At 37.0% G+C, this 11168-nt stretch overlaps 1 protein-coding gene across 1 annotated transcript; it reads left to right on the top strand.

The window, feature by feature from the left end:
* The first annotated feature begins 1244 nt into the window (after positions 1–1244).
* Positions 1245–10875, top strand: slc26a2 (solute carrier family 26 member 2). Its single transcript, XM_077235913.1, has 4 exons — positions 1245–1551; positions 5121–5726; positions 5811–6550; positions 7863–10875. The coding sequence occupies exons 2-4, from the start codon at positions 5139–5141 to the stop codon at positions 8635–8637; spliced, it is 2103 nt and encodes a 700-aa protein (XP_077092028.1). The 5' UTR covers positions 1245–1551; positions 5121–5138; the 3' UTR covers positions 8638–10875.
* The last annotated feature ends 293 nt before the right edge of the window (positions 10876–11168 follow it).

Here is an 11168-nt window from a genome sequence, read left to right as displayed (position 1 = left end):
TTATAAAGTGCTACTGAGTGAATTTTGACGTAACATGAACCCAGTCACAGCTAAAAAAAAAAATGTGAGTTCCAATGTTGCCTCACTGATAAGAACAAACAAACAGCAGATCTCAATATAGCCTACTTTGAATCCTTTAGAAGCAAGACTGCCAGATGCTTCTTGCATTTCTGTTCCATAATGAGTGATAATATTCACCATCTGTTTTCTCTGATGAAGAAGTTGCTGGATTTTTGTAAATTCATTCAAGGTCTTGGTAAATTATGTAATAGTGATTCTATAATAAAGTCTGCTGATACTGACAGTGATGGATTGATTTCTTCTAATCTCTTTCTTAAACTGCACGTGAGTAGTCACCTCCCCTCGCTTTCACAAACATTGTTTTGGCTTGTTGATGTTAGGTTTGATTGATTTTTTTCCCAATCTTATGACAAGGCCTTGCTTATCAGAGGAGTTTTGATTGGTCAGTTGAAGGAAACACATGTACAGATGTATTGTTAAAACAAATGTTTTCAACATTTCCAGATTCTCAGCCAACCCAGGTTGCTAAGTTGCTGCCTTAAATTTTTAAGGACAATCAACTTGGATGTTTAAGTTATTCAACTAAATTACATTAAACTGAATCTGAGATAAATCTTCTAAAAAAGAAAAGTAAAAAAAAGTAAAACATTGCTTAACTTATTTTGATGAGTTACAGCAACATATGACAATATAATGTTGTCATAACTTATTAATCATATATTTATTTATTTTACAGTGTAGTAACTTTCATTAGAACATTAATCCTAAATCCTTACCAGATAATTAGGTAACTTCGAAATGTGACAATGAATAAACTAGAAATATCAAGAAGTGTAAGATACACACCACTACATTCAGGACCCCTTGTACCATTATGTAACATCAATTACCCTAATTCATCTCTACCAACAATAAGGTAAATCAAAACAGTTTAGCATAGTAGCCATTAAAACATATAATTCATTTCTAATTCAGACCTGGATGACAATAAATGAAGTATGAATTATATAGGCTACTATTGCCAGGGTTTAACTCATGACACAGACAACGCTGACGTTGCTTGCAAGCCTTCCTGTAGCGTCGATTAGTCTTATTATTATTCATGAGCTAAACCTTCAGTACAGTAGCCTAGGCCGTCTGCTTGTGGCCAATGAGTTCGAGCTACTGGGCGCACAAAATTAATATTCATAAGTAAAGCCTTCGCCGTAGTATTTTCGCAACCCGGACACAGGATCTGTAGAAACTTTGTGAGGTTGTGCTGTCGACCTACGGAAACTATATGAATACTGAGAAAACAGTGTTTTAGGTTTCGGATCCAGCCAGGAATTAGCAGTCACGTGACCAGTGGTAATGGCTTTTCGCTGTCCACGTGATATTACAAACTGATGGCTTCATATGTCACGGAATAGATCCTGAACTATATGTATAGATCTGTAGACTACATGTAGTCAGACGAAACTCTTGAGTGAATCAATGTCTCTCGGGTGACCATGACTGAATGAAACAATCTCGTTGTGCAGACGGTCTGAGGTGAGTTTTCAACAATCTGTAGCTTTTCCTTCAGCGGATTTAATATGAGTCAGTTAGGCTACACGTTGCAGTTTTGTTTTCAATAGTGCCATTCATGAAGTCAGACCACAGAGCATGAAACAAACCACTGTCATATTACGTCGTTTCTTTCATAAAGACTATTTTTCATATATATTTATTACATTTTAGACGATAATACGAAAAGTTTAAGTTTGCTGAAACTTGATGTGGTCTTGGAATTGATATCGTCACGCTGTAGGCTATTTATCTTTGTATGCAGAGTGCAGACTGCTATTTATGAATGTTTGGTAATATCATTTTTTGAAATTACTAGAATTCATGAGCGATCGAGAAATGGCACCATGCAGTTATTCAGACTTTTTTTATTCTATTTGTATTGTGATTATAATTAGTCAGTGTTTAACTTAAAAAAAGTAAAAATACGCTTTATGCAACGTGGCTTTTCTGTTAGTGTAAAACTAAAACTTCGCTTTGATCATTCAATTAGGCTACGTCATCTGAATTCCACACATCTTTAAGATGAGATCATGTTCATGTGTACCCTTCATGAGTAAGATCACTAATTCACGCCACTTGGTTTAGGCTGTGTGATTTTTAAAAAGTAAATTCGATACGTAAAAAGGTGATGCCAACCGCTCAATCTGAATTTTAGGTTTTACATCCTTTCAAATGAGCCAATTTGCCTAATTGGCTGATTTTTAATAATTTCTCCCCCCTTTTTATGCACGACCATGACTTGTGGCCCCAGACTGAACGTTATCATGGACAGTGACGCAATTTACTGCCCCATCTGTCAACTGGACCACAAAGTGCCAACCAAAAGGGCACTGTTTGTCACAGCTTGTTTTCTTCAATAGGAATAATCCAAAAACCAATAGAAAAATCCTATTGGGTTTTTGTCGAGGGAACCAGGGTGATGATAACTTCTAGGTTGGCCTACAAAAATACATTATCACTAAAGCACTCTTTTGTGAGGTAGATCGCAATATCTATATCCATTGAGGTTTTGGTGCAGATTAACTTCAGCAGGGTTCCTTTGAAATGTCTGTTGAGTTTTGAATTGGATGTTGGTCTTCGCCGCTGGTGGTCCTGCTTTTCAATCCAAGTACAAAACTCGTGCTAACAAAAGACACAAGTTTCTTTCTCACTGAGCTTGTCAAGTGCCTCAAGGTGCCTGTCCTCAACTCTTTCCCTGCCAGCAGGTTTTTTTTTTTTTTTTTTTTTTAAGTTGCCAGCCAGCACCAGCGGTTTTTTACATTTTAAGAAAAAAAAAAACATTCCCCCCCAGAATATTTTATTGTATGAATATCTGAACGTGCACTATATATTAAAATAAAGAACAGAGCCGTGTCTCTCGATTGATTTTACACATTTCTTGAAACTATGCCTCGTATTATCAAAACGGTAAACACAAATCCATAACGTCTCACCCAGTTCCCCCAAACATCCTATTTTCAGGTCAAAATGAAGCTCTACACTCAAAACCATTCACTCTTGCTGAAAAAACAAACTTTGCCCTCAAAGTACATCTACCTGTTTTTCTCCTGGAAGGTTCTTATGATTGAGGCGACGGTGAAGTTACTCAAATTCGGCCTTGAAGTTTTCATTGTGAGTGTATGTGTGACTGTGACCAATGGCAGCACCTCTTGCTTATTTTCACTTGGTTAGTCTAGCCACATTGTCAGGAAAGAAAGAAAAACTGACTTAAAGATGTTTGCCTGGCAAGACTCTTTGTCACTTCTAATACCCTCTCAATGTGTAACTGTTTGATGAGACGTAATTCAAACAGCTGGGGAAGGTTGATTATAGTGCTGGAGAGAGGCATCATCGTGTTTTCTAAGAATGGTTGTACTCCCGGTTTAGGACATCATCAGGCCTTTTTATCTGCTCCTCTAGGCTAAGAACCTCTTAAGCATCTCCACAGCAATTGCTGATCCCGACTTGAAGTACTTAATGATCGGGCTGATTTGTATTAATTGGAAATACTGTGGCACATCTGGTTAGTGTCATGAAGATGATCTTTTTTCTTTATACACATTTCTTGGGGATATATGTGATTTCTACAGAGACAAATAATTGTAAATAACACTACATAACAAGATATAATAATAGACAATAGTAATGAATTGAACAAAAGTAAATAACTGAAAAATATTAAGTACATCTAATAATGGCAGCCACAAGTTGGTGGGTATGTACATGCTGCATTCTTCTACTTTCTATTAAGAATTATAGAATATATTGCTTATTGCTAGTTTGTTAACTAATGTAGTTAACTAATGATAACAAATAAAACTTATTGTTTAGTGTTACCAAGATACTTTAATAAAATACAACTTTACAGTTTTGGGAATGTGTTTTCTTCAGTTACATTTTTATTATATCTATACACTACTGTGCAAAATGTTGTGCTCATTAAAAGTGCACTAAGCCTTTAATTATTTGATCAAAAACACAGTAAAAACAGTAATTAAAATAACTGTTTTTCTATTGTAATATATTTTAAAATGTATTTTATTTCTGTGATGGCAAAGCTGAATTTTTAGCATCATTACTCTGTTCTTCAGTGTCACATGATCCTTCAGAAGTGAGTCTAATAGGCTGGTTTGCTGCTCAATAAACATTTATTATTATCACTCAGTAATGTATGACCTTTTTTCACATGTATGCATTAGAAGACATATGAAGAATGCAAACTGCAGTCCATTGGAAATGTATCTGGTGTTAAGCACCTATGACAAATATTATAATAAGTGTGATAGAGAGCATGCAAAGAGATGCATTTCTTAAATTTACACCACTATATTATGTTACAGTACTGTATACACCAATATTTGAAAACAGTCCAGCTGAGTAGTTAATGTACTCAGTTTATGTACTACGTTACGCCATTAATGTACTGCTAAATAGTTTACAATTCACCCAAAGTACAGTTTTTACTGCTCTATATAATCATTAATCCTTTATGGTCCTTATGTTACTACTGTGTAAATTTTGACATAACGTGAACCAAATCAAAGGCAGATAAAATTAGAGTTCCAATGTTGCCCTCACTGATAAGGACAAACGTGCAGCAGATCTCAATAGACTTTGAATCCTTTAGTTATAAAAGTAGCAAGACTGTGCCAGATGCTTCTTACATTTTTGTTCCGACAGTCATAGACTGAGTAATTTATTGGCATTTATACACGAAGTGCCCCCCCCCCCCCCCCCCACACACACACAAAAAAAGTGGTCAGAAAAGTCCATACGACTATCTCGTGCCAGCGTGGTGCATTTGGTGAATAAACCTAATTTTGACAGATGTAAAACGTGTGTTTTGTGTTTCAAGGGAAAAAAGAAGATAATATAGGTACTTATAAGTCAATAGAAATCATAGTTAAGATTTCCAAAAACCAAAATACACTCTTTTCTCTATATTTATGAATGTGAAAAAAGTGTGACCAAGATGCTTTATATTTCTTTATATTTTATACTTTATATATGTAATACAAACTGTTTTCTTTTCAAGTCAGATTAATGAATGTACTTTTTGTGTCCTGTTTCAGCTAGGGTTTCTGGAAATTATGCCAGTTGAAGAGGTCTGTGATAGCGTTTCAGCAGAGGATGATGCTAATACGGGGTTGGATGTTCCTTTCCTTTTAGAAGAGCGTGTAAAAGAGAAGGTGCCATGGAAGGAGGTGTTGAAAAGGAAGGTGGGAAAAAAGTGTTCCTGCAGTCATGCTCGAGTCAAAGCCCTTTTCGTAGACTCCATTCCAATCATAAAATGGCTGCCGCGATATCACTTCAAAGACTGGATCATTGGGGATGCCATGTCTGGCCTTATCGTCGCCATCCTGTTGGTTCCCCAATCCATCGCTTATTCTTTACTGGCAGAACAAGACCCCATTTATGGCCTCTATACATCCTTCTTTGCCAGCATTATCTACGCCCTGCTGGGAACCTCCAGGCACATCTCTGTTGGGATGTTTGGCGTATTGTGCCTTCTGGTGGGACAGGTAGTTGACAGAGAACTTACTCTGGCAGGATACACATCGGACACCAATCAGACCATCATGGGAAATTTGGATAACAGCACTGGTCTAATCTGTGACCGAAGCTGCTATGCAATCATGGTGGGAGCAACACTAACTTTCACAGCAGGAGTCTACCAGGTTGGTCCATCTATCAAGGTTAAGCTTGTATTCAATTTTTGAAATGTCTAAATGTATTAATGTCTTGCTCTGCTTGGGTTTCAGGTGTTAATGGGTCTCTTACAGGTTGGCTTTGTCTCAGTTTTCCTCTCCGACTCTCTGTTGAGTGGTTTCGCGACTGGTGCCTCTCTCACCATCCTCACATCCCAGATGAAATACTTTCTGGGGCTTCACCTTCCTCGTGTCCAGGGCTGGGGTTCGCTCATAAAAACCTGGATCTGTCTTCTGAAGAATCTGGGACATACCAACGTATGTGACCTCATAACAAGTGTGATCTGCTTGCTTGTACTTGTACCCACGAAAGAGCTCAACAACCGCTTCAAGGCTAAGCTCAAGGCCCCCATTCCTTTTGAGCTCTTTGTGGTCATTGCTGCTACTCTAGCTTCCCACTTCGGAAAGTTCAAGGAAGCGTATGGCTCGGATGTAGCTGGCAACATTCCCACGGGCTTCATGACACCACAGCTTCCGAACTGGTCTCTCATACCCAATATCGCTGTTGATGCATTCTCGATTGCCATCGTTGGTTTCGCCATTACTGTGTCTCTGTCAGAGATGTTTGCCAAGAAGCATGGTTATATGGTGGACGCTAACCAGGAGATGTATGCCATTGGGTTCTGTAATATCATTCCTTCCTTCTTCCGTTGTTTCACGACCAGCGCCGCCTTGACCAAAACTCTTGTGAAGGAGTCCACAGGTTGCCAGACTCAGGTTTCGGGGTTGGTGACTGCTCTAGTGCTGCTGCTCGTCCTGCTTGTTATTGCACCTCTCTTCTACTCATTGCAGAAGTACGTATAAATTATGTCTGTTTCACTTGCATGAACGTAGTAATACATATATTGTCAATGTAGGAAGAGTCAGGATCTAATAATTTATTACAAAATATAAAATAAAGATGCAATTATTCATACAGTGATTTGAATACACCTTTGCAGGTCTTGACATTAACACCCGCCAACCCCCCAAATGCGGGTTGACTTCAGCAGTCACATTAGATATAATATATTCATTTTTTTAATTGTAGTCTTTTAAAAAGACATCTGAAATGATAAATTAAGTTCAATGTAGTGTTGTCGAAAATATAGATTTTTCGATACGTATTGATGCCAAAATATATTATGAAACGCTTTCAATATTAATTTTCCACAGAATAGATGCACAATACCAGCTGCACTTTCTCTATCTCTCATCTCTCCGACAGCGAGTTGCACACAAACCAGCCTCCCCTCCTTCACTCGTTTCATTTGCTCCGGATGAATTTTGTTGGCATTACAGGCCTTGAATTACATCGTGGGATTGCGTGTATTGCACATAATCTTACTCATTCCCGCAGATTTGTGCTCACACCCAAAGGCCTCGCACATAAAGCCGCCTCTCAGTACTAAATTGAGTTCTTTTTTAATTATTTTTCACTGCTTATTGCACTTAAACAGTCAAAAACACACAAAATAATGACTAAATGCTGGTCCTGGGTTGAGTATTCACGTAAACAGTCAGTTATGTTTTAAGTGAATGTAAATGGATGAGAAGGAAAACTCATGTGTAACAGTATAAGGGATCCATGCTTCAGGTTGTAAAGTGACAGCAGCCTTATATACCTGCTGCCAAATTATGAAACAATATTAAAAAAATCTATATGGCAGTTTTTCTGCATGGTATTGATGTCAAAATTGTGGCTAGTAACTTTGGAAAAACACTAGCCACAGTGGCTGGTGAGCAAAAAAGTTAATGTCATGCACCCGTATGATGAACATGCTTTTACTTTCTAATTTGAAAATTCATTTTTAGGGGGCATAAAGTAAAAAATAAAATAAAACAAATCTGTGTGATTCAGCTCTGCTGATACTATAATTATAAAAAAAATTGTGCAGCAGTTTAGTTAAAATATTATTCATATTATTTTTAAAAAATGTCATGTAATTTGAACATGCAGAAAAAAAGTATACTTTTTTTTTTTTTTATATAACAAAAAAAAATTAGAGAAGTTGTTTCAGACACACAAGTGTCCTTGAAGTATTCAGGTTTTCACACCCAGTCCCATTTTTATCTTGAAACTGTGTATTTCCACTACTCCTAATTTCGACCTCTTTAACTCTGCAGATGCGTTCTGGCCGTCATCATAGTCGTCAACCTCCGTGGGGCACTGCGAAAGTTTGTGGACATTCCCAAAATGTGGCGTGTCAATCGAGTGGACACTATCATCTGGCTGGTTACCATGTCTACGTCAGCCCTAGTGAACACTGAGCTAGGCCTGCTAGTTGGAGTTCTGGTATCTGCGTTCTGTGTGCTAGGCCGAACCCAGTCTGCCAAAGTCCTTCAGCTGGGCCAAGCAGGGGATCGTGAGCTCTTTGAGGACATTGGGTTTTACAAGGGGCTTCAGACCCAACCAGGAGTGGCTGTTTTCCGATACGATGCTCCCATCTACTACGCCAACCAAACTCTGTTTAAGAAATCACTGTATCGCAGTGTGGGACTGGATCCACTTAAAGAGAAGGCCAGACGTAGGAAACTAGAGAAGCAGAGGAATCAGAAACAAGGTGGAGAAGACCTGAAGGAAGAGATGGATGTGTCCACTGATGTGTATCTGCTACAGCACACCAATTTACACGCATTGGTCATAGATTGCAGTCCAGTGCTGTTTCTGGACACTGCTGGAGTCAATGCTTTGAAAGAGGTATGCAAGGACTACAAGGAGCTGGGAGTCAATGTACTTTTGGCGCAATGCAACACCTCTGTCATTGATTCTTTGCGAAGGGGAGGCTACTATGACCTAAAGAAAGGAACCAAAGAAATAAAGTTTCACACTGTTGGTGATGCCATCTCTTATGCCCAAAGCTTGAAATCAAAGAATGGTGATTGTGACACTGTTGTGTAATAATTTATGATGTATTGATTTGTAAAAGTTGTCTTTGAATTTAATATTTTCTGTTTTGGCATAATATAGAGATATATATGTAAACGCATCCACACACTTAAAGATAATCGGGCAGATTTTGGGCCCAATTCTCCCTTTCCGACTATCCTAGGTTAAAGTCCCGATTATCTCCATGGTTCTACAGATTATCTTATCAGATTTTCTTATGGAGTGAGGTGTTAAGAGTGAATGAATCTACTCAGAAGAACATCGGGCCACACTGATCTCAAATCTTAAATATCCATCATGTTGAATATTTACGATCAGAAATCCTGAAAATGAGCTGATGGAAGACGGAAGCATAACACGACTTCATCCAAACCTTTTTTTTTTTTTCTGTGAAAAGCAGTCCAAACACTATTATTGCCATTTCGTCTTGCCTGTCATCCGCCATGTTTGTTTATTCCAAAGTCACGTTTGACTGTGAGAGATTTTGCGAGGTTTCCTGTGTTAAGTCGAGACTGCTTGTTTGTAAATGGAATCTGTTAGTATGTGGTGTGCTTTCTTGGTCACATTGCTGTCTCCACACACTATAGGAACAAAACTGTTAAATCTATGGGAGGGGGGTTTTATCGCCATGTTTGTGGTCTCTGAAAATCTGATAAGATTTTAAAAATAGTTTTGTGTGGGCCAGCCTTAAATGATTTAAGAATTATATAGTTGAATTTAACTAAGGGATAGTTCACCCAAAAAGGACAATTCTGTCATAATTTACTCACCTACATGTTGTGATCTTCTGTGGAAGATGGATATAGATATATAGATAGAAGATATTTTGAGCAGTGATTTTGACCATACAGTGAATAATAATTTTTTTTTGAGTGAATGTAAACGGTGAATGTCAGTAGGGTCCAAAACAACATGCTTAATTTTTAAATAATATTTAAAATAATTCAGGTGATACATTTTAGTGTTGATCTTTTTTTTTTTTTTTGAGAACTATTTCTTTAAGGTTCTGAAAATGGATAGACAATCATCTGTTCACATCTTTCAACAAAAATGGTTTTAAAAAAAAGATTTGCTGAATGGCCTTTAAGGTTAGTAGTTCAAACTTTGTTAAATGTAGGTCATTGTGTATCTCATGATATTTGTCTTAAAATTGTGTATTTTCACATTTTATAGCACATTTAGCTTAATTTAAGTAGCTAAAGTTCAGTAAGGGCTCGCTTTTTCTTCATGAATATAAATGTTTTATTCTAGACAAGCTCTAGCTTGTATATTTACTCCTTATCTCCTTTCAACTAGTTTTGTTGCTCATGCAGTCAGAATTATGTGATATAACATAATCTCATTTGTGACATTTACCCAGCTTTATGGGTACTTGGGTTTAAATGACCATAAAGCTTGGATGTATATGGAGCAATTGTCTGGGTGAATGCAAGTTGAACTCTTTTATCCAGTCACCAGATGTTTACCTCAATTGCAGAAGAACCAGATGCCGATGTGCCTTTTCAGTGTGATTGTGCAGCCACATAGTAGCTTTTGAAAATGTTTATCCTTCCTTTTTTTAAGGCTTTGCTGAAGAGGCCAAATATTGTCCAGGAATTTGCTTTGACTTTTGTTCTGTGTAGAAACTAAAGAGGACTCAGCTTTAAAGCATTTAATGGCATCATGTCTGACCTGTTGAACAGGTCTGAAGGAGCTGGAGACACAGCAATATGATCCAATGATACCGTGTACTAAGCTCAGGGAACCGACACAATCTGTCCTCCTATTGGCTGAATTGCAACAGGGTATGGATACGGATGATCCTTCTTAAATACTGGAGCCTATGCAATGTGTCATTGATCGAATTCTAGCACGCATAGAAATATTGTATTTAAACATAAAAAATGTATTTAAACCTTTTAATGCAAACTGGGAATTATTTATGTAGTTCTAAGCTTACACATTGTCTAAGGTGATACTTTATTTATTGAAACATTTTGAATAGTTTAGATTCTTTTAGTTTATGTGCATCTCAATTTCTTGGTATTATAATTACTGCATCAGCTTAGAGTCTTTACATAATTGTTACAGATGTATTTTATGTTCTTAAAATATCTATACAAATCCAGGTATTTTCATATCTATGCAACTATACGTCAACATATTGTATGTTTGTGATCATAGATATTGGTGGGAAACTTGTATCCTACATTTGTTCTTCTACGAATATAATCTGTCTTAGTACAAAATAAACCAAATGTTTAAAGAAAACTGTTGTCTTTGTCTTGTGGAGAAATCTCCTAAATTGGCTTTTTTTATATATTGCTTCACTGAATTTATATTTTATTCTGTGCTTTTTGTCTTTTTTCATAAATTATTTTTAAAGTTAAATTGAAGAGTGAGGCGGAAAATAATTTGGTTTACTTTGTGCTTTAACTCAAAAGTACCACCAGAGTGCAGCATTGTTCTGCCACATATCATGTTATTATGCATGTAGTAGTCTTTGAAGGGATAGTTCACCTAAAAAGGAAAATTCTGTCATCATTTACTCACACTCATGTTAT

The sequence above is a fragment of the Siphateles boraxobius genome, unplaced genomic scaffold (assembly GCF_051911475.1).
Source record: "Siphateles boraxobius isolate OS27281-9 unplaced genomic scaffold, OSU_SipBor_1 2, whole genome shotgun sequence".
NCBI classification, from domain to species: Eukaryota; Metazoa; Chordata; class Actinopteri; order Cypriniformes; family Leuciscidae; genus Siphateles; species Siphateles boraxobius.
The sequence above is the reverse complement of the archived record's forward strand: the minus strand, read 5'-3'. Positions and strand labels throughout refer to the sequence as shown.